At 37.4% G+C, this 22843-nt stretch overlaps 1 protein-coding gene across 11 annotated transcripts in view; it reads right to left on the bottom strand.

Moving 5' to 3' along the window:
* The window catches only part of IMMP2L (inner mitochondrial membrane peptidase subunit 2), a 965664-nt gene that overhangs the window by 697558 nt on the left and 245263 nt on the right, over positions 1–22843 (bottom strand). For 3 of the 11 annotated variants that reach the window (XM_025292032.3, XM_025292038.3, XM_044947177.2), the window contains one exon: positions 2853–3972. The exons of the other annotated variants lie outside the window; for them this stretch is intronic. In XM_025292032.3, coding sequence (XP_025147817.3) covers positions 3911–3972 — 62 coding nt within the window. In that variant the 3' untranslated portion in view covers positions 2853–3910. Of the gene's footprint in view, positions 1–2852; positions 3973–22843 lie in introns of those variants that run through there. 11 annotated transcript variants of the gene reach the window in all.

The raw sequence follows: 22843 nt of genomic DNA, 5'->3' as shown, positions 1-22843 counted from the left end.
GAAGTTCTTCAGTGTGACTCACTTGTGAAATAATTACAGGGCTGCCACACCTCTAGCTTTTCACTCGACTCCAGTAACCTAAACCCCAGATAAAGCATTCACTAAATTTCCCCCTCAAACTTAATTGGATCTTAACAACCTTAAGAGAGCTGACTATACTGTCTTCTAAAGATGCCCCTATATAAACATCAATTAGAAATCTGAAACAATTCAACTTTTGACACCAGTTTCAAAATTTGAGACCAGACATAAACTTTAAAAAGCCCAAATGCATTTCTAAGTAAACATTTTCTGTTTTGATTGCCTTGCTCTGCTCCTTACTAAGCATCCTCAAAGTACTGCTTTTTTTCCCTTAAGCAAACTATAGAAATCTGAAAAATTAAAACATTTACTATTTATAAGTTACTTCTGTAAATATTAGCAACTTCAAGTATGACTATGTCCTCAATCATTCCTTCAACAGAAATGACACAGATTCACAGCAAAGAATCTCTGGCTGAAAAAATCAAAAAGCTCAGCCTCGTAAAGCAAATCTATATGTACTTGCACACACTCACTGTTTGGAAGCAGCCAATATCTATTATTTATTTCTGCAATGTCTTTCCTTATCTCTAGAAAGTGCTTAGGGATTTCAATTCTATGATTGTGACTATGCAAAGTTAGGATATCCTGTATTTTATTCTATAACACTCCTTTCTAATTTGGGGAAGAAATAACTTACGTTTGATTCTCCTATTCTTTACAACTATACCTGATTCCTTTGTCAGAAATAATAATGGCATAACAAAGGCAATCTTTCACATCTGGATAGACAGTTTTTGAATATTAAGCTTCCCAAAGATATGGGCTTCTCAAATTTGAAAATTTTTTTTAAAAAAAGAAACACACACAATAAATCAATCTCAGCACCTTCCCAAGGGTTCTTCACAAATGGCTTTTGACGAAGCCTCATCATTTTCCATGCAATAAAAGAAAAAGGTGTAAGAGAAGGAACAGAGTTGAGGGAACACCTATAAAAACCACAATCTCCCCCAAAAGAGATTTAGTCAGAAGAGAATAAAACATTCTGTTGGATACTCTAATCAGCAACTATGTAAGAAAAAAAAAAAAAAAACAACTTAAAAGTTAACCTCAGACATTAATGGAAAGTTTATTGCATCAGGAAGAAAATGAATTCCCATACAGTATTAACTTCATACATTAAAATGAATTGAAGAAACTTATTATTCAAAAACAAAGAATGGCCTTTGGGAAACTCTGCTGCCTAAAAGGATTTAATGGTCAAAGCTTGTCTGGATATTATCATGAATTAAACTAATGAGAGGATGAAGATATTGTTAACAGGAGAGGAGCTCTCCTGAAATGCTAACCTTGCCATTTCTGTCATATGATGAGAAATCAATGACCAAATAAAATGTGCAGCTAAAGCTATTACAGAAAATAATGCCACAGCATTTATGCAGATAGCTTTTTCCAAAGCAAAAACATACTTGGGTGGTAGGGTAGAGAAAGAGAAAAACACTCTGGAGAAGAGAATGACAACCCACTCCAATATCCTTGCCTGGAGAATTCCATTGACAGAAGACATATTGTGCCACAAATGGGAATGAAATTAAGGCCCTGAGAATAAACTGGGAAAAGTCAAAAGGTAAAGTTCAGTCATTTGCATATTGCGAGCCAAAATACATATACCTTTATATACATACACACACGCATATACACACACACACACACATACATATGTGTGCATAGATGTATAAATTTTAAATTTATACTTTATTCAATATTTTAATTATAATAAATATAGGATATATGTATATTTTCAGAAAAAAAGATCAGGAAACAGGAGAACAAACTATCTGGCCATCAATATCCAAAATCAAAATAATGCACATGTAACTTTAAAAAGCATGAGAGAAGGACCATATAAAAAAGCTTAAACATGACCCTTCCTATTTTTCCAAAAAAAAAAAAAGTAATCTAAGAACAATGATCTACATGACATCCATAAAAGGAAAGCCCCAGAAATAAGAGTTTGAAAGTATGACTAAGAGAGAGTCTTCTGTTGAGGAAGGTGGCTCCATATTGCAGATGTTGGCTATGAAAGGAAGTAGAAAAGAAGAGCTCCATGGCAACTATAAGAATACAGAAAAAAAAAATCGTTCTACTGTGGGAGGTTGTTTTCTTCGGTTGTGCTATGAAATGGGGTCTCCAGAGGGTGGCAAGGTGGGGGAGAAGGGGAGTGGAAAGTTGGTTATGGAAAAAAAAAAATCAGAGTATGATTAAATAAAGAAAAGGGACAGGTTATTGGAAAAGAATTGGTATTTTGGCAGCAACTTAGAACAGTATAAAGGAATTTCAGGTCTTTAAAAAACTCACTTCCTTAGGGTTAAACTAGAGTGACAAATTAATTTTAAAATTATTAAATGCATGTTTATTAATTTATTCGGTGGGTATAGCTCATAAAGACTGATGAACTTGCAGACACTGAAGCATCAACTTTCAGGAAAAAGCTGAGAACTAGGTCCTTGAAACAACAGCCTCCTGAGACTGCCACTACCCTGGATGAGGTCTCCATTCCACTGGTGTCTACCTGCAGTGTTTTATACAAAAGGTACTTGAGAATTTATGAAGCAGCTTCTAGGGAAAAGTGGTAAAGAAAGACTAAGATAGGAAAGAGGATAGTAGATACCTTCTACAAGTATCAAAAATTTCAGGCATATAGATTGCTAAATATCATGAAGTATAATAAAAGAGTATGACAATTTTCACAGATTGATATTCTTGTTTAATTAATGAAACTGACTTAGATCAAAATGCGTGTAATGACTATCTTTTCTTTTTCTTCTTCATTTTATTTAACATTCCAAAATTTTCCAAAGTGCATGTCTATAATTTGAATAAGAAACAATCATTTAAAAATTCTAGCACAGGTCTGACTTAACTGGCATTAGCATGAACACATTTTCAGAAGGATTTAAAATCTCATTTTTCTATAGGGAATCATATTGATGATACTGGGATGGAGTTTTTTCTTCTTTAATTCAGAGAAGAGGCTACAGGTGCTATAATGATGGGCTCTTCTGATAAAATAATGTGGCATAGCCAATCTCTGGAGTGTAACTCAATTACAGGGATGGCATATATGGACAAATACTACATTTAATCTTCAGCCTAACTAATGATTTGGAAAACCTGAAAGTGTTCTATTATTGATTCCTTTGATACTCCTAGAACTAATGCCTTTTCATAATTGACACAGGTTTTAAAAATATTTTTCCCTTTACTGTTTTAAAACTAGCATAAAAAATAGAACTTTTTCTTTTATTTCTCTCAGTCAAAATTACAGAGATTGCTATTCTTGCTACAGAGTATTCTTCAATTCGATGCCCCCAAACTTCCTTCTAAGCAAAAGGCCTGTTTCTGAAATACAGGCCTACTTTCAATGTTATAAAAAATCTAAGCAGAGGAAGCCAAATTTGGGCCTTACCAAATTCAAATCTTTTCCTTACAAAGAATAACATTACATCACCCATTCTTCGCCAGGAAAAATGTTCTTCCATATTTTTCACCTCTTTTTTTAAAAGGGTGCATTGGATTTTATATAATTTTACTTCAACAATGTTGATTTTCAGTGATGAAAAGACATTTAAAATACCCATTGAGAGAAGCAAATTTACAAAAAGAAAAGGTAAGTGCCCTAGGATCGCCCACAGGACTTGTTTCTGACAGTACTGCAGCGCTTACCACACTGAGCTGCGGTTTCTTTTGCATTATCTATCTTTCCCAGTTCAACATGAGAGCTGGGAGAAGGCAAAAAATATACTTCACTCATCTTTGTACCCAAACTAGCAAAGGGACCGAAATGTAGTTACAATCATTGATCTAAAATTTTCAGATGCAATTTCAGTTACTCCATCTTCAGAGACTCCATATGACTCCATCCTCCATATGACTCCATCTTCAGAGAATCTATCAGATCACAAATTGGTATTAATCTTCTACTTAAAATTCATTTAACATCTCTTCCACCAATTCACATTATGGCACATGGCCCCCTTTCCCTCTCTTCTACATGCTGAATTCCTACACATCCTTCAAAACCCAGGACTGTACCCTGTACACAATACACGTTTGTGCGTGTATGTGTGCATGGATGCATGCATGTTCCCCATTCTCTATGTACACATAGACAATGAAAACCCAAGGGTTATTCATCTCTGTGTTCCTACCAGAATATCTATCACATAATAGACTTCTGAGAAATGCTTATTGAATGAAATGATAGCTGATATCTAGCAAGTTTGCTGTTCCTTGATCTTGATTAAAAATAGAGCCAATTATTCTCAGTTGGGCCACCAGGTGCCGCTAGTGGTAAAGAACCTACCTGCCAATGCAGAAGATATAAGAGACATGGGTTCAATCCCTGGGTCAGAAAGACCCACTGAAGGATGGCAATGGCAACCCACTCCAGTACTCTTGCCTGCAGAATCCAATGGACAGAGGAGCCTGGAAGACTGTAGTTCATAGGGTCACACAGAGTCAGACTTGACTGAAGAGACTTAGCATGCATGCATTCTCAGTTGTTCGAAGTGATTTTGATGTGAATTTTGGGGAACTGGACAAAGCGCAGTTAACTGCCAAAGTCTGTTACTAATTTAGTTGTAAGGTGGCTCAGTAAGATCAGAATCTACAATCTCATGAAAGCAAATGGAAAGAAAAAGGCAAGCAAAACACAGTCTATCACCCTTTTGCTATAAGTCTTTCATGGTTAAGTGGAACTCACTATCAGCTGGCTATTTTTTTGGACCATGCTCTTAATCAGCAGTCTCTGATTTCATAGAACACAATTTTCCATGGACTGAGGGGAGGGAGAAATTTGGGATGATTTGAGTATATTTTATTGTGTACATTATTTCTATTATTATTGCATCAGCTCCACCTCAAGATTATCAGGCATTAGATCCTGGAGGCTGGGGAACCCCTGTGCTAAACAACAGTTACATTGGATGTTGACCGCTCCTATCTTTTATTTCAGGGAGTAATGATCAAAGCTCTGGACCAATTTACCCCATCAATTTGCTGATGTCTAACTTTTATCCCTCAGGCTGAATTAGTGAAAATGAAGCTAACAGGATTATGAGCCTGCTATCCTCAGCAAGATAGAAGGAAAAACTGTATGAGTTATCAGAATACATTAGCATTATACTTTCAGAACATATGTTTATGGAATTGATCACTCATTAGTAAAAGAGCTTTTCTGGTATTTAAAGAACTGATTAACTGTAAGAAGTATTTTTTTAAAACATTTTTCATTTAGTTCTTAGTTTATCATCTCAGTCCATTTTTCACATATGAATAAGATGGAAAACTCAAAAAAGGAAAAGAAATAGCATATACCCATCATCTTAAACTATGTTACAAAAACTTAATACATTATAATGTTTAACCCTAAAAAGTATTTTATTGATATATCTTACAATTTAAAGATTTTAATATTTTTAAACATTTGTTGATTTGTCTGAGAGCTATATCATATGTGTTACTATTTGGTGTTTTATTCTGATTTCATCAGCATTTACTTTTATTTTTGGTAACTGAGTTTTGATTTTTGGTTCCATTCTTTCTAAATTCACTTTAGTATTTTAATCCTTAATTTTACCCAAAACATGTTCATATATGCCATATTCTGTTTTAAAAAAAGAAAAAAACGCTTAGGAAAAGCTTTGATTATCTACCTCACAGAAGGTCAAAATATAGAAGGTCCCAGAGCAACACTCATCTTCTCAAATTATACACACTATATATAATACATAAAGTTTAACTCAGTATGAACATTACCGTAAAATATAACTATACATATATTGTTTATTAAATTAAAAAATAACTATCAAGTCACAAGTCTCAAGTTTTACCCACTCTCATAATTTACACAGCTTACCTTTACTCTTTGACAAATTCATTTCTTACAGCTATTTCCTACATGTTCTCATTGCACTTCTAACTTCCTTTAAAAGCCCATAGCAGTACAAACTTTTATTGGTATATCAGTTCTTGGGACAGTGTTTCTAGCTGTTAGATCTAAATCTAGTAATAAGACAAATGAAGAGTCAAAGTATTAGTTGCTCATTTGTGTCTGACTCTTTGCAAACCACAGACTGCAGTCTGCCAGGCCCCTCTGCCCATGGAATTCTCCAGGCAAGAATACTGAAGTGGGTAGCCATTCCCTTTTCCAGGGGATTGTCCCAACCCAGGGATAGAACCTGGGTCTCTTGCACTGTAGGTGGATTCTTTACTTTCCGGCAAATAAAAAAGAGTACAACCAATCAAAATCAGATCTGATATCCAGAGACTCCAGAAGAAATATACAGAATATACTTGAACATTTTAAGCAATACCACACATGCTAAGAAACAGAAATGCGGACTGAGTTGTTTTACTAAGTAGAACAATTACACATCAACACAGACTTCTAAGTTGTAACTACATTCTCTATCTCTATTCTTTGTCTTTCCAGCCTCAGTTGTGATCACTATCTACATGATCATATGTTTAAGTCCGTAAATATGCAGCAAAGGGTTTCACATAAAAAGGCAGATAAAGATGTAGACATGGCACAGTGTCCTGCTTCGCAAGATACTGTGATAAAATGGAACCATCGGAAAATACAAAACATTTCATGAAAAAATGGAAGTTACATAAAAAACAAGGGCAAACAAAATAAGGAAATCTTATGAGAAAGCTTCATTTGGTATACATCATACAGATGTCAAAGGAAAGGAACTGATTTTTAGTGGTGGTATAGTAGTTGGGGGCTGGATCCAACAAGCAATGAGGATGAGCCAGTAGTGAAAAAAATAAAAATAAAAATAAAACAGTCATAGAAAATTCTTTTAAATTTCCATCTACATTATGCTATGTTAAGCTATGTTTTGAGTCATCATTTATATCTGTATACAAAGAGCCACAGTTTTTTCTAGACAGAAAAACATAAAATTGATAACACAAAAAGGGCGCCATTACAATTTTAAAACATTGGACTCTTCCTGGCCAATCTTATTTTAATGGTATCATCATACAAAAGCAAGAAAATCACGTGGAACAATTGAAAAAATATTCCTCTGTCATAAACTTTGAAATATAACATTATAATGAAAAAGAGTCTCAGGAGAGATTTTGGGGAAAAAGATGTATTCAGTAATAATTTAACTTGGCCTGAATTCATAAGAATATCCCTTAGTTTTGCAAATTGCCTCCAATTTGCCAAGAGCCATTCTTTTATGCTGGCTTAAAATAAGCAAAGATTACACAAGTACCATGTGCCATCCTAAATAAGGAAAGAGGAAAAAAACAAGTACAATATGGTATTTAAACAGCTGTGTGAAGATCACTGGTTAAAACAAGAATCATTTTTTCAGCTGAGCTTGTTATGCTTCATTTTGCTAAATATAAACTAGTGCATCATTAAATTAACCACTGATTTGTAGACCAAAGTCCAGAGCCCCACCTGCAAATAATCCAATAAACATAATAATTTTTCAAATGCTAGTTAAACTGTCATAATTTGGGACTGAAAATGAGGAGAAAGAAGGAAAAGATGCAGAAATTATTTTGTAACTATAATGAGCAAAATGCAATTGTTTTCATTTTTTGCAGTTTTATTTGCGTGAGCCAACAGTATACAACAAATAATACTTCTGTAAATACTCTAGTAAGGATTTCACACCAGTCAATTAGTGCAGATTACTGAAGAAACTCAATCTTTCGGAAACAAAAATTTTACATACTATGCAGTCAGTCTAGCGAGCATTGCAAGTACATGAGCTTGAACCAGTTGATAACATAGAGGAAAACAGAGAGTAAGTTTAAAGTAATTTTACTTCAAAAGGTCCATGAGGCACCATCTAATTTATTAGGGGAGTTAATTCACTATATGGTAATTCATTGACCAAAAAGTTAGTACTTATTCACATAGACTCATTTTAGTCTCCTCTTTCCATTATGTTAAAGGATTTTATTTCTCTGTAAAGTAAATGAAACATTGTAGTAAAATATGTGACTAAGCAAATACATTCAAAAGATAACAAATATTCATTTTTTTCGGAGCCATTATGTCATATAAACCTATTCAGAGCAGAAGTTCTTTAAGTAAGATTAATGTAGCCCTCCCTCATCCACCAAAAAGTTCAACAGAGGGAATTGGGGGAGGAGGGTCCGTGTTTTTGGATGGAAAAGAAACCATACGTTTATTTCCACTCACATCCAACTAAATGTTTAAATTTCCCTCTGTTAAGAAGGCAGACAAAAAATGACAATAGTATTAGACTAACTGTGATCAATAGAAATCACAGATGAAATACTGTTATACTCACCACTAATTCCAAAACTGAAATACTTATTAATAATACTAATTTTTATTTATCACTACTACAGATACATTACTATACTGGAGATTTTAAAATATTTTGTTGACTATGGAGAAGGCAATGACACCCCACTCCAGTACTCTTGCCTGGAAAATCCCATGGACGGAGGAGCCTGGTAGGTGCAGTCCATGGGGTCGCTAAGAGTCGGACACGACTGAGCGATTTCCCTTTCACTTTTCAGTTTCCTGCATTGGAGAAGGAAATGACAACCCACTCCAGTGTTCTTGCCTGGAGAATCCCGGGGACGGGGAAGCCTGGTGGGCTGCCGTCTATGGGGTCGCACAGAGTCGGACACGACTAAAGTGACTTAGCATAGCATAGCATATTTCAACTTAATTGACTTGCATAATCCCATGCTAACTATTGGATTTGAAAACATTGTGACATCCACAGACTTCAGATTGCAAAGGAGTCTACTATGTCTCAAAAAAAAAAAAAAAAACTGTTAACCACCTCTGATTTTTAATCTAACAAGTAAGAAAAAAGGGTAAGAAGGCAAGATATTCTGCACATTAAAATTATACTTTGTGTAAATTTTTGGTTTTGTTTAGTTTTGCTTTACTTTTTAATCCCAAGAAAACAATCATTCTAGCTGAAGCCCATCAAATAAATACTGCTTTAAGCATTAACAAACACCTTCCTCTTCCACCCCTCATTGGTTCTATGAAATGCTCTTTGGTTTAAAAGTTTACAGTAATAATGGGAAAAGTATGAATTTTTTGCCCTTACTTACTCATTTTAAAAATAACTTCAAGGTATACTAGATTATGATAGCAGATTGTTTATGACAGTATAGTGCTTTCTATGCCAGATGAATGTAAACAGCTTCCTGTAATCCTGGTTGGTTGATATAAGGAGGGGAAGGATTTGCAAAATCAATCGCTGTATACTGAGGACTAGACATTAGAATGACTAGTTCTCCAAAAAAGATCACATCTGGAACGGTAGTGGAGTTGGAAGCACAACCGGATTAAATTTACAATAAAACAACTTCCAAGGCCCATTCTGCTTCTGCACAAGCCAAGACGCTGAGTAAAATGAGGATGTGATTTTAAAAAATGTCTATTTTTGAATTTCTCACATATTTCATGATGGCTCTAATCTCTACAATTCCTGCGACACAGTACTTTTTGATTACTCTGCTAGATGGGAGAACATTTCCAGGACTTTCACCTGGCCTCCTCCCGTAATATCCCTCATTCTATGGGTCAGAGACAATATAGCGTTCTGCAGGGCAAACGCTGAACAACTAGGACAGTGACCACGAGGTGGATGCACAGACTCCCTGGAACTCCAGTGAGATAAAGTCAATCTGGAGAGGGAAGCAGGGAAATCAATTCATCATCCGTTCACCATTTTTCCAATGTCTCATTTTTCCAAGAACAATGGTAGTGTTTTGTTTCCCTCAAAAGATTAGCTTCAAGTAAGGGTTATGTCTACTAATCCTTAAAAGAGCTGAGGACATCCCTTTCCATAATGTTCAATCAGTCTGGTAAATAACTGAGATCCCACTGGGAATAACCTGAGGGAAGATCTTCAGTATACATTTACAGCAACAGCTTATTCTCAGAGGGATCTAACTCTCCCATCTTATTTAAGGATTGTGGACTTGTGAACAGGCTTAGGTCTAGGAATTTAAGAGACCATGATGCTCCATGATGGTGAATGAATTCAGGTTTCTGGTCATGTGACCCAACAGTTTCTATGTCCCAAATGTGTACTTTAAGGGTTTAGCCACCTTAATGATAACAATCCTGGGGTCACAAAATTCTGATCGTCACTGTGGCTCTTCTGCCCATTACAGTAACTGTATCCACTTTTCCTCTGACAATTATACCTAGACACCCAGGCTCTGTCTCTAAAGGATTCCATGATTCCATTTAAATGAGAGCCCATTTCAGTGGACTTCCCTGGTAACTCAGACAGTAAAGAATCTGCCTGCAATGCAGGAGATCTGGATTCAATCGCTGGCTCAGAAAGATTCCCTGGAGAAGGGAATGGCAACCCACTCAGTACTCTTACCTGGAGAATTCCATGGACAGGGGAGCCTGGCAAGCTACAGTTCATGGGGGATGCAAAGAGTTGGACACTACTGGAGACTACTAACACTTTCATTTATTTCCATTTCGATAGTGGCACATAACATTCCAAGGCTATGAGAGCATAGGGGAAAATTCCATAATTTTTCCAGGACTTGAGTGCTCCCTTCACTAACACATTTCCCAATGTCTCAACAAAGGAAGTACTTGTGGGTCACACAGGATACATCCACTCTTCTCCCTCGATTTTTTCCCTAGCAAAATAGAGGCCATTATACAGTCTTCAAGCTGCGAAAAATTAATCCCATCAGAGATACAGGAGGGGCTGGCTCCACAAAAAAGGATGGGTGAAACTGCAAGGTTTAAAACTCTCAGACTGACTCATCAGAGTTTATCTAAGTATATTCATGTCCATTCTCATGATCCCATGTCTACTTAATCAATTCTTATCTTACATCACTAAGCTTGGGAGGCTGTGAATTCAACTTAATGTGTAATACTACAAATCTCAGAGTCAAATTTGGGGTCTTACTTTCAGCTGCAGAAGAACTGCAACCATGAGGAAGACAATCTTAGTGGACCGACATGGAGCTCTGTTTCTCTCACCATACCTGAATTGAGAGTTCAAAGCCCTCAACTCATCATTTCCTTTCTAAAGTTTTTCTATGCAGTCAAAAGCAACCAACTCCCCTGAGAATCCTAGGAGACTTTTTCCCACCATAATAGTCAATTAAACCTTCCATTTGATTTCCCAAAGCTTTGATTTTAGAGAATACTTTCAGTAAGAAGGCTGATAATCTGAGTAACTAACAGGGCATGCCAGGGCACTTCTCCATTGAGAGTAAGACCCTACTATGTTTAACCCCAATCAGTTAAGTAAATTTTCATCTTTGAAATCTCTTTTCTGAGACCACTTATGATTACTATTCACTAGGATGGAAGTATTCTAGATATTTCAAACATAGAGCAGGGAATTGACTATATAGATGTTGAACAAGTTAGAAGAAAAAATGGGAGAAGGGGGCATAACCAAAGGCACACAACAAAAACTGGGGTGCCTATCAAAGTCAGGGCACTACTAACCTGGGCTGAGACCACAAGCCTGAGATCATTGCTCAACTCCTGGAAACACTGCCACAGTGGCCTCTGGGACTGTTCTGTTCTTGTTCAATGGAACCCATATTACTCCACAGAAGCTGCATGTTGAAGTACCCCATCCAATACAAGGAAATGAACAGTTGCTTCTCTCCTCTCACCCTCCCGTTTTTCACCATTGCCTTCCTCTGACTGTACCTGACACAGAACCTGCTTTAGCAATGGGGTCTGGCATTCATGGTGCACGTGCTTTATATCTATGCAATGGAGTAGAATAGGGCAGGGATGGAGTTGAGAGATGATAGCCTAGCTGGCAGGAAACCAAACAGCAATGGTTAAAGTATGACCATTTTTATCCTTCATTAACCATATAAAAAGTAATCTGAATGGTGAATTGTACAGAAAAACAAGTAGCAAAGAGGAACTCAAAATGCTGGTTTCATTCTATCTTACCTTTCCTAATATTCAACAAGTATTTTCTGTGTTTAGCACTTGACATTGTGCTAAATATGCAAAATCAATGACAGGAGTTTTTACTCTACTCTGGGGAAAGAAACAAAATACTATATAATATGAACTAGTCAATTTGTACCAGGGATAAAGAAGAGAAACATGACTAATGGATGAGTCTAGAAAGGCTTTAGGAAAGAAGTGACTCTTGCAAGAAAATTAGAATTGGGGCAGAATACAGCAAGAATGGGGTATTCCAGGTCAGACAGTATGTACAGAGGTAGACAGACAAGACAAAGCAGGCCTGGAAAGTGGCAGAATTTTATGTGGTTGCAACAGCAAGTGAGGAGTTGAGGGAGTTGAAGGAGGTATGCTAGAAAAAAAGGCTGAACTGGTTGCAGCAAGCAAAGTATGAGTCTGTAGCTCCTACAGCTGGTCAGATGGTGTTTTATGGATTTAGACAGTAGTATTGTCAGATCTGTCTGATATGTCAAGGCTGTATATTGTCACCCTGCTTATTTAACTTCTATGCAAAGTATATCATGAGAAATGCTGGGCTGGGTGAAGCACAAACTGGAATCAAGACTGCCGGGAGAAATATCAATAACCTCAGACATGCAGATGACACCACTCTTATGTCAGAAGGTGAAGAACTAAAGAGCCTCTTGATGAAAGTGAAAGAGAAGAGTGAAAAAGTTGGCTTAAAACTCAACATTCAGAAAACTAAGATCATGGCATCTGGTCCCACCACTTCATGGCAAATAGATGGGGAAACAACGGCAGACTTTATTTTTGGGGGCTCCAAAATCACTGCAGATGGTGACTGCAGCCATGAAATTAAAAGATGCTTGCTCCTTGGAAGAAAAGTTATGGCCAACCTAGACAGCATATTAAAAAGCAGACATGTTACTTTGCCAACAAAGGTCCATCTAGTCGAAGTTATGGTTTTCCAGTAGTCATGTATGTGAGAGTTGGACTATAAAGAAAGTTGAGTACCAAAAAATTTATGCTTTTGAAATATGGTGTTGGAGAAGACTCTTGAGAGTCCCTTGTACTGCAAGGAGATACAACCAGTCCATCCGAAAGGAAATCAGTCCTGAATATTCATTGGAAGGACTGATGCTGAAGCTGAAACTCCAGAACTTTGGCCACCTGATGCAAAGAACTGACTCATTCACAAAGACCCTGATGTTGGGAAAGATTGAAGGTGAGAGGATAAGGGGATGACAGAGGATGAGATGGTGGGCTAGCATCACTGACTCAATGGACATGAGTTTGAGTCAACTCCGGGAGTTGGTGATGGACAGGGAGGCCTTGCGTGCTGCAGTCCATGGGGTAGCAGAGTCGGACATGACTGAGTGACTGAATTGAATGGAACTGAACTGATTGTCAGATCTGATTTGCATTCTAGAAAGATAACTGCCAGAGGAGTAGAGGATTGATGTGAGAAGATAACACTGAGGGGATGAAAGAGTAGTTAGCTGTTCAAGTGAAAGAAAACAGAACTAAAGGTTCAGTAAACTGAATTAATCCCCACTTGTCCTACATATGCGTAGCCTAAAAAAAGCTCAGCTCTTCTCATCTTTCCTTTTGTAAGTTCCCCAGTTTCTAATCAATCTGTCAGTTAAGCTCATTTCAAAACTATTAATGTATTTTCACTGAGCACTTAAATAATTCTATTTCTCTGTTGAGATTAATAAAATCACCCTATAGACTCTTCCAAACAAAAGATGGAGACAGGTAGAATGTAAATGTAATGATTAACTAGTAAAAAGAATGTGAATTAGGCTGTGATGTATATTCTATCTTTTATTTACCTATTTTGTCACAATCCTCTTACAGCAAATCGAAGTCTTCAAAATGTTGCTCAGGTTATCATTTACATTTTGCCCTATTCTTTCATACATAATCACTAGACAAACTAGAAGTTGCCCAAAGCAAACCAAAAGGATTTTTAAGTACAGTGGCAAATCCCACCCACAGAAAAATTAGGAATCAATTGTTATTGCTTGAAAGGTCGCCATCCCTCAGTGCAGACTGACTTTTTTATATCATAATAAAAGGCAATCATTTGTGACACTATCACAACCTGTTTTATTCTGCCAACCAGGAAAGTGGCCTTCTCCAATCGCAATTGATAGTTCTGCATGACACCTTATGTTAACTTCTTGCTATGGAAAATTTGGGCAGTTAGGCAGAGGGAAGTCCAAGCAACAGGGTAAGAAATAGAGAACTAGCCTTGACAAGTGACAGGAACACAGAACACGAGTATTTCCTTAGCATCTTGCTTCTATTTGTATTACAGTACTTAAAATACTTGACCAAACATTTATCTGACTTCTCCACTAGCCTGTGAGAGTCCTTGATGGCAGAAACAATTATAATTCATTCTTCATCGCACAAAGCACAGGACAGACACACAATAAACATTCAATAAATGCTTAAAGAAGAGAAGTGGAAAGAAGTAGTGAAAAAGGACACATACTGAAAGATAAAATAGGAAAAAGTCAAAGACAACATATGCCTACTCCTCTGCATTGCCTAGGACAATCTGATCTCTAACTAGTCCTTTCCAGGTTTATCACTCATAAATAAATATTGCTTTTCATTTCAAGTATCAAAGATTAATTTAAGTTTTTTTCAGTGGGATTCTGGACATAATGCATTCCTTTAAAAAAAAAAAAGACTTTGATTTTTAAAGTATTTCTGAGGCTCTTAGGTTTCTTAAAAATTTACATAGACATTTTTGGTGGGCGGGGAATGTTGTCAGATTAGTACATAATGCAGTTTACTCCCCCAAATAAATCCAACCCCGGCTTCAGAGTTAAGCTCTGTTTAATCTAATCCAGCGGCTTCCCTGGTAGCTCAGCGGTAAAGAAAGCACCTGCCAATGCAGGAGACATGGTTTTGATTCCTGGATCAGGAAGATCCTCTGGGGAGGGCTGGCAACCCACTCCAGTATTCTTGCCTAGAGAATCCCATGGACAGAGGAGCCTGGTGAGCTCCAGTTCACCAGGTCTTTCCTGCAAAGTGTTGGACACGACTGAGCACACATGCACACCAGGCACGTGATTTAAACATCATGGTAATACCTCCTTACCAACAGCTAGTGCTTCAGTAATGAATGACACTAGGTCAGTTTAAGCAAATGACACACATGAAAAGGTTTCTTAGACTCTTAGAAAAAGGGGGGAAAAAGCCTTCCTTACTAGCCAGCTAATGAAAACATGAGTGCTAGAGCTAACCACTCCTTCCGTAGGAACGTAAGAAACAGAATAACCACTCTGGCTAGAGTAGTCTTCAAAGACATCGTGGAGGAGCTAAGACTTACGCCATGCCCCATGCCTTATTGATAGGCAAGTACCTCAAGAGTGGAAAGGAATTGTACGCAGGTGGAAAGAAAGTAAAAGCTAAAGTGAAAGCGAAGTTGCTCAGTTGTGAACAACTGAAAGGTTGTTGTTGAATCACGCGAAGACACCGGGATTCTTGGCCCCCAGAGGAGAAGAATTCAATCCGGGGCCAGAGAGGAGGCTTGATCACTCAGAGCTTTTGTGTAATAAAGTTTTATTAAAGTATAAAGGAGATAGAGAAAGCTTCTGACATAGGCATCAGAAGGGGGCAGAAGGAGTACCCGCTTGCTAGTGTTAACAATGAAGTTATATAATCCAAAGAATGTCTGGAGGTTGTAAAGACCTCACCAGACCTACTTCCATAATTTACATTTTAAGATAACAGAAGGTTTAATCCAAAGACTGTCAGGCAGGATACATTATTTTTATATAATCCTAAGGAATGTGGAGAAAGAAAAAAAGTTTGTCCTTTCTTCCTCCTTGAGAATTCCAGACCCCTCTCTCCTTGGGGACCCCTAGACTCCTTATCAACCTGCCTAGGAAATGACTCTCTCACAACTCTTTGGGACCCCATGGACTATAGCCCATGAGGTTCCTGCATCCATGGAATTTTCCAGGCAAGAGTACTCTAGTGGGTTGCCGTTTCCTTCTCCAGGGGATCTTCCCAACCCAGGGATTGAACCCAGGTCTCCAGCATTGCAAGCAGACAATTTTACCATCTGAGCCACCAGGGAAGCAAAGCCACAAGCAACAAAGTCAGGTAAGTGTTGAATGTACTCAAAGCACAGGCCAGCCACCCTAATTGAAAGATTGATAGATGAAGATGACATGGCAAAAAGTCAGTAGGAGCAAGAATCTAAAAAACAGTATACATATTTCATTGCATTAAGAGGCAACAAAATAAAATTCTTTGTTGTGATCTAAATGTATCATATAGGGACAAATACAACAACAGAGATAAAAGAAAAAATTCTTCAAAAATTTTAGCAAATAAAACCACTATAGTAGTTCTTATGATTCTTTAAGACTCCATTCTGAACAGGTACAGCTTAGAATATTCCAACTACTAGGGACTTCAACTTAACAAAATTCTTTATAAAGGAGAAGAAAAAATAAGCAAGTGTTTTCAATAGATGATGGAAGAAAGGGAAAATTAAGAAATGAATGAGTATATCTGATAGTATTATCTCATATATTTGTATGCTCAAGTAAGAATTGAGCATATTTATAAGCAATTATAAAGGCACATTCGTAAAGGACCTCACATATACCATCTCTGTCAATTCTCCCAACTTGGTGACAGAAGAATTGTTGCCTCCTCATCCAGGTGTGAAAACTGACTCAAGGGGTTAATTGGACATGGAAGACCCAAATTCTTATTCAGGCCTCAGACCCTAAATTCTTTAGCCACTCCTGAATGTTATCTAGAAGATACATATGATATAAAATTTAACAATATCTAAAGCCACCCTGATCTAAATGATGACTAATAATCAGTGCATCATTATTGATATTTAGAACTATTGTACAAAGAAAGATTCAGCCAAGTTCAATGTGATTTGGCTGAACATAGGATTTACACATTAAGATCCAACATTAAATATGCAAAGAATGTTACACAACTCCCTGGAAATTGGGGTTTATCACTCAGAGAGACCCTAAATATTTAGCATTTTGAAGACCTAAAAGTAATAAAGCAAAGGAATAAACTAGTAATAAAATATTCAAAGGTCTCAAAATTAAAAGCAAACATTCTTAGTAAAGAGTGTATGAGATTTTATGTAACTCTTTAATTTGGAAATTAAAAAAAAAAATCATAGAAATCAACAATTCATCTTTACTCTCTCAAGTCTAATTACCATGGCCTAAAAAGACCATTATAAGGCTGCTGGGAACAGCCTGTCAATCACTGATTTCACAAGGTTAGTAAAAGCTATTTTTTTTTTTTTTTTTTTGGTCAAACTAAGGAAAATTCAGTCTCTTACAATTCTTTAAGCCTATTAAAAATAAGATTTTTTATGTTTGTGAATTTAACATTTCATTACTTCCTAAATTACTCAGAGTTAAATAAAACTAAAAATGTCAAGAAAGGCTGAATACAATTTAAGTTCCATACATTTGGTTTCTTTTTTAAAAAAGATTATCAAGTAGGCAGTTACACTATAAAAAGATTCATTTTTTCCAACCTGCCCTTTGATGAGCACCATATTAACTATTTATAGAATATAAATGGTATTTTTAATGCAATCCTTATAACACTATACTTATCCAAGCTACAGAGGGCTAGAGAAATAGAAACCATGTTAGCATGTGATCCTGCAGTTGTGCTTTCCAATATTGGCCAGAAGCTAAAAACTTAAAATGTGTAAGAGGGCCACAGGTGCCAGGAGAGGACCTTTAAGGGGCCTGAGTATCAGTGGAATTGAAAAGCAGATGGATTCTGCCCACAAAGCAGATGGCAGCCTTGCCCCAGGCTGCCTGGTTAATACAGATGTGAAAGCTGAAAGGGTACTTGGGTTCCTTACAAAGGCCAACAGAGAGTTTGAGTACACAAATAAAATTTCAAATTGAGTTGAAATCTGGTAGTAGGTTGAAATCTGGTAGTAACAGATAGCAGCTATAGACAGATCTCTGAAGGAAGCAGAGAAAGGGAGATATGTGAACACACTCTTAATGAAAACATTTCATTACAAAAGTTATCACCAAGAAGCCTCAGATCAGACATGAAACAACAGCAGCCTTCAGCAGGACTAAACCTCAACCAAAAAATTCATTGTAGGACACTGGTATGGCTCAGATCAAACCAAAGATCAGTTTCCTAGTTCTGATATGTGGCAAACTTGAAGATAGCACTTAGAGACAATAATCCACAGATACTGGTTCTAGGAACTCCATAGATAACATGATGCAGCACAATTAGTTCTCTGTATTCACAAATGGACCCATGGATATGGAGGACTGACTATACCTATAACACAATTAAAATTTCTCTTAGTTAACATTGCTGTTGTTGTTTAGCTGCTAAGTCATGTCCAACTCTTTGTGACCCCATGGACTGAATGTAGCCTGCCAGGTTCCTCTGTTCATGGGATTTCCCAGGCAAGAATACTGGAGTGGGTTGCCATTAATTAATTGATTCTTTTAAAATATTTTAGTTACTAAACTAGAACTATGAAACTATTATTTACATTTCAAGTGTGGAAATAATTCTTTCAAACCTACTACAGAGCAAATATATTCTCTGTTTTTCACAAGATTCAGTGTTATGCAGACTGTACTGAATAACTCTAAGATTAGTTGGCTAGTCAGCCAGAAGTTAGCCATCTATAGCAACTATTTCTTTGTATCATTATTTTAAATTTTTCCCACACATTGTGGTAACTAAAGAAGAAAATATCCCTCTCCCATGCCATCATAGTAATCAAAACATCACCATGTGCCTTAAGGTAAAAGATTCCATTAGACTTTAAGAGTCTGAGTAGAAGCTACCAAATCTGTCTGTGGGAGAGCAAGGCTGAGGGCATCCTAACACTTTCAGGACTTTGTGAGGAATCATTTGTAATCATATCACACTCAACAGGTTGCTGAGACCATCCTTTTTTCACCCTCACAGCATCCAGAGAACTGTTCAGCAGTATCAAGCCATGACCCTGATGTTTTATAGCATAAAGACCATAGTTTAAGTCCTCATAAGTGCTAAACGCCATCTCTACACAAGAAGTAGAATATCCTTCTATACTAATGTGCTACATATTACAGACCTCTCCAACATGTTCAAAGGACTTTCCTAGTGGCTCAGTGGTAAAGAATCCGCCTGCCAAGCAGGAGACGCAGGTTCCATCCCTGGGTTGGGAAGATCCACTGCAGAAGGAAATGGCAACCCACTCCAGTAATCTTGCCAGGGAAATCCCATGGAGAGAGGAGCCTGGTTGGCTACAGTCCAAGGGGTAGCAAAAGAGCTGGACACAACTGAGTGACTAAGTAACAACAACATGTTCCAAATGTGATACAATGTCATTTCCAAAAGAGTAAAAAATTTACAGAAAAGCAGATTCAAACAGGATTCATTTTGCCTTGTGAGATGGAATGGATTGGCATAGGAGGTTAGGAAGCAGAGTCAGAGGAGAGTTATCAGTGAACCATTAAAATTCTCATAATCTTTCACAGTTATACATTGTCCCAGTGATCAGCCCTCAAGAATGGTCCCATAATCTGGTTCAAGGGTGACTACATTCTACAGGGATAGGTACTATTTTAAGCAAGAGTTTCAGTTCCAGTGCTGATCATTTAAAACCTAAGGTTGCCTAAAAAGCTAAAACAGCATATAGCGTAAAAAAGGACACAGAGTAAAGAAAGGTCAGAATGCTGGCTGAAGATATACCTTCAGGGCCCTCTTTCAGGCAATGCACAAGGCCTACTGGGGAGTAACTAATGACTAATACTTCAGTTCAGTTCAGTCGCTCAGTCGTGTCCGACTCTTTGCGATCCCATGAATTGCAGCACACCAGGCCTCCCTGTCCACCACCAACTCCCGGAGTTCACTCAGACTCACATCCATCAAGTCGGTGATGCCATCCAGCCATCTCATCCTCTGTCGTCCCTTTCTCCTCTTGCCCCCAATCCCTCCCAGCATCAGAGTCTTTTCCAATGAGTCAACTCTTCGCATGAGGTGGCCAAAGTACTGGAGTTTCAGCTTTAGCATCATTCCTTCCAAAGAAATCCCAGGGCTGATCTCCTTCAGAATGGACTGGTTGGATCTCCTTGCAGTCCAAGGGACTCTCAAGAGTCTTCTCCAACACCACACTTCAAAAGCATCAATTCTTCAGTGCTCGGCCTTCTTCATAGTCCAACTCTCGCATCCATACATGACCACTGGAAAAATCATAGCCTTGACTAGACGGACCTTTGTTGGCAAAGTAATGTCTCTGCTTTTCAATATGCTATCTAGGTTGGTCATATCTTTCCTTCCAAGGAGTAAGCGTCTTTTGATTTCATGGCTGCAGTCACCATCCGCAGTGATTTTGGAGCCCAAAAAAATAAAGTCTGACACTGTTTCCACTGTTTCCCCATCAATTTCCCATGAAGTGATGGGACCACATGCCATGATCTTCGTTTTCTGAATGTTGAGCTTTAAGGTGCAGCATTTTATAGGCAATAACAATGACTCTATAAGAAAATTGCTTCTATTTTTCTATTTCATTTATATTTTTAACTTAATGAAACTCTTTCATAAGCTATTCATTACTGCTTATTTAGTATAAGGCCTCTTTTAAAAAGTACCCCCATCACCACAGCATCCTCCAGCCTGGGAAGGCATCTCGTCAGAAAGAGAGGACATGCTATTGATCCTCAGGTGTAAGACTCCGGAGGCTTCACCAACAGTGCAATCACACCTGGCCTGCGCACTGCTGCAAAGTGGAGAACGTCTGCTCAGGCGGTCATTCCAGGACAGAAGCTCATTCTACACTATGAATCCAAACAGGCCCAGGCCCTCAAACTGCCTTGTCATTCATTCACCTCAGACAATGTCATCACCTATACACATCCACCTTCTCAACCAAATCAGAAACTTAGGAGTCATCTCTGCCTCTCCTTCATCCCACAGTCAGAATTTTTGTTAGCTCTTTTGTCTCTTCACTTGCCTCCAACTGACTGTCTTAGTGTTTACTTAAGTATTTCTAACTCAGGTTATTTAATCAGTTTCCTAACTGGCTTCTCTACCTCTGGTTTTATGAGCCAATAATTCATGTCCTAAAACACAGCCAGAGTAATCTTCCTAAAACTTTTAAGCAGTTCCCCATCACCTTCAGATCAAGTTCAAACCCATTAGCACAGCTCACAAGGTCGTTTATGATCTCTTTATTCTCAAGCCTCCTCTCTTATCACTGCCGCTTTTCATATGGCACAATACTAAAATATTTGAAGTACTTCGACTGATAATATATCGAGAACAATCCATACTCTCTCAGCAGCAGGTCCCACATTGCTCATTCCCTAGTTTCAGTTTGTAGCCCTCCAGGAAACGTTCTCAGACCTCTCACATTTGACCCATCTATGTAAGGACCCTGAATTACAATTATCACACTATATTGTATTGTTCACATTTTTTCCTCTCGTCCCCTACCCCTGACTAAAAAGGAGAAATGGCCTTATTCATATATGTTTGGAACACATGATACTCTCAATATTTACTGAATAAAAAAATACATAAATAAACATAGGGATGGGAGGATAGGCAAATCTGTACTTCCTTCAAGAAAAAAAATGGCTACCAAATGTACATGAACTAGGCTACGCTACTCCACCCAAAGAAGAAAATAACAACTAAGAGTTGCCAGAAATTGCATGACATTCCTACTGATTCCACCAAAGTTTTTGGGGGAGAAGCTATGGAAAGATGCTGGCCTCTAGGTCTGCCTTATCCTTGTGTGTCTCCCATCATACCAAATAAGCACCTGTTCAAATTGTGAGACTTTAAGTCAGCACCCAACTGGCTCAGTGTCAACAGATCAAAACCTCTATTGAAAGAAAGGGATTTTAATCAAAATCCTGCTTCATTACATGATTTAATCACTGCACACTGATTAAAAAAAATGACAGTAATTATAAAAAATGTTTTCCATCCATTCTGAGTGCTTCTTGGAAGCTCACAACTGCTCAGATCTCTGATTTGAGATAATGTAGTCAATGTCTTCAATGCAAATATTCTCGACTGGGGGAAAAAAAACTTACAAAAAAAAATTTTTTTTTTTCCTAAATGATTTGTCTTTCAGACTGAACTTCTCAGGTGTTTGTAACATATCCTGTAGGTGATATCCTCAAAAATTCTGCAAATGAAAACTGTAGTCTTAAACCTAAAGCTCAGAGTTACTATGTAACTCTGCCCTAAATCTTTAATTTCAGAAATCCTTTAATATAAACACCTGAATGTGGTTTTAAGTATCCTCTTAGACTCACTCTTCAAACTACAAGAATAATAGGAAAACAATAACAGTTTATTTAATTAACAGGTGTAGAAATATACAGTAATTAGTACAGAAAAATTCATCATGCCTTTTCAAAGCTTCCATAAAACATTTCTAAGACTTTGCTTTCATCTTTGCCTTTGTGACTAAGTAACTTACCTTAAAATACTTGCAGTTATGATGATATAAATCCCTAATCCTAAAATGCCTGTGTTAAACTGAAAGCATAATATGTCACATTCTTCATTCACTGTACTTACAGTACTTGCCTCCATTTTTGAACCTTATAATTTCTGCAACAGAAAACAATGCCCAGAAATATCCTTGTAGGAATGTAAGATAAAGGCTTCCAATTTGTAGTTCTTCCCGCATAATTAGACCTGAACATGGACACTATGACTCTGGGACTTGATATCTACCAAGCAGTTACTAATAAATAAAAAAGTGTCACAGAAATTCCTTTATGCCTGACCCACTAGGATAGTACATGACAAGATAAAAGATTCAAAATAAATATT

This window comes from Bubalus bubalis, chromosome 8 (assembly GCF_019923935.1).
Source record: "Bubalus bubalis isolate 160015118507 breed Murrah chromosome 8, NDDB_SH_1, whole genome shotgun sequence".
NCBI classification, from domain to species: domain Eukaryota; kingdom Metazoa; phylum Chordata; class Mammalia; order Artiodactyla; family Bovidae; genus Bubalus; species Bubalus bubalis.
This window is presented reverse-complemented; position numbering and strand designations above follow the sequence as displayed.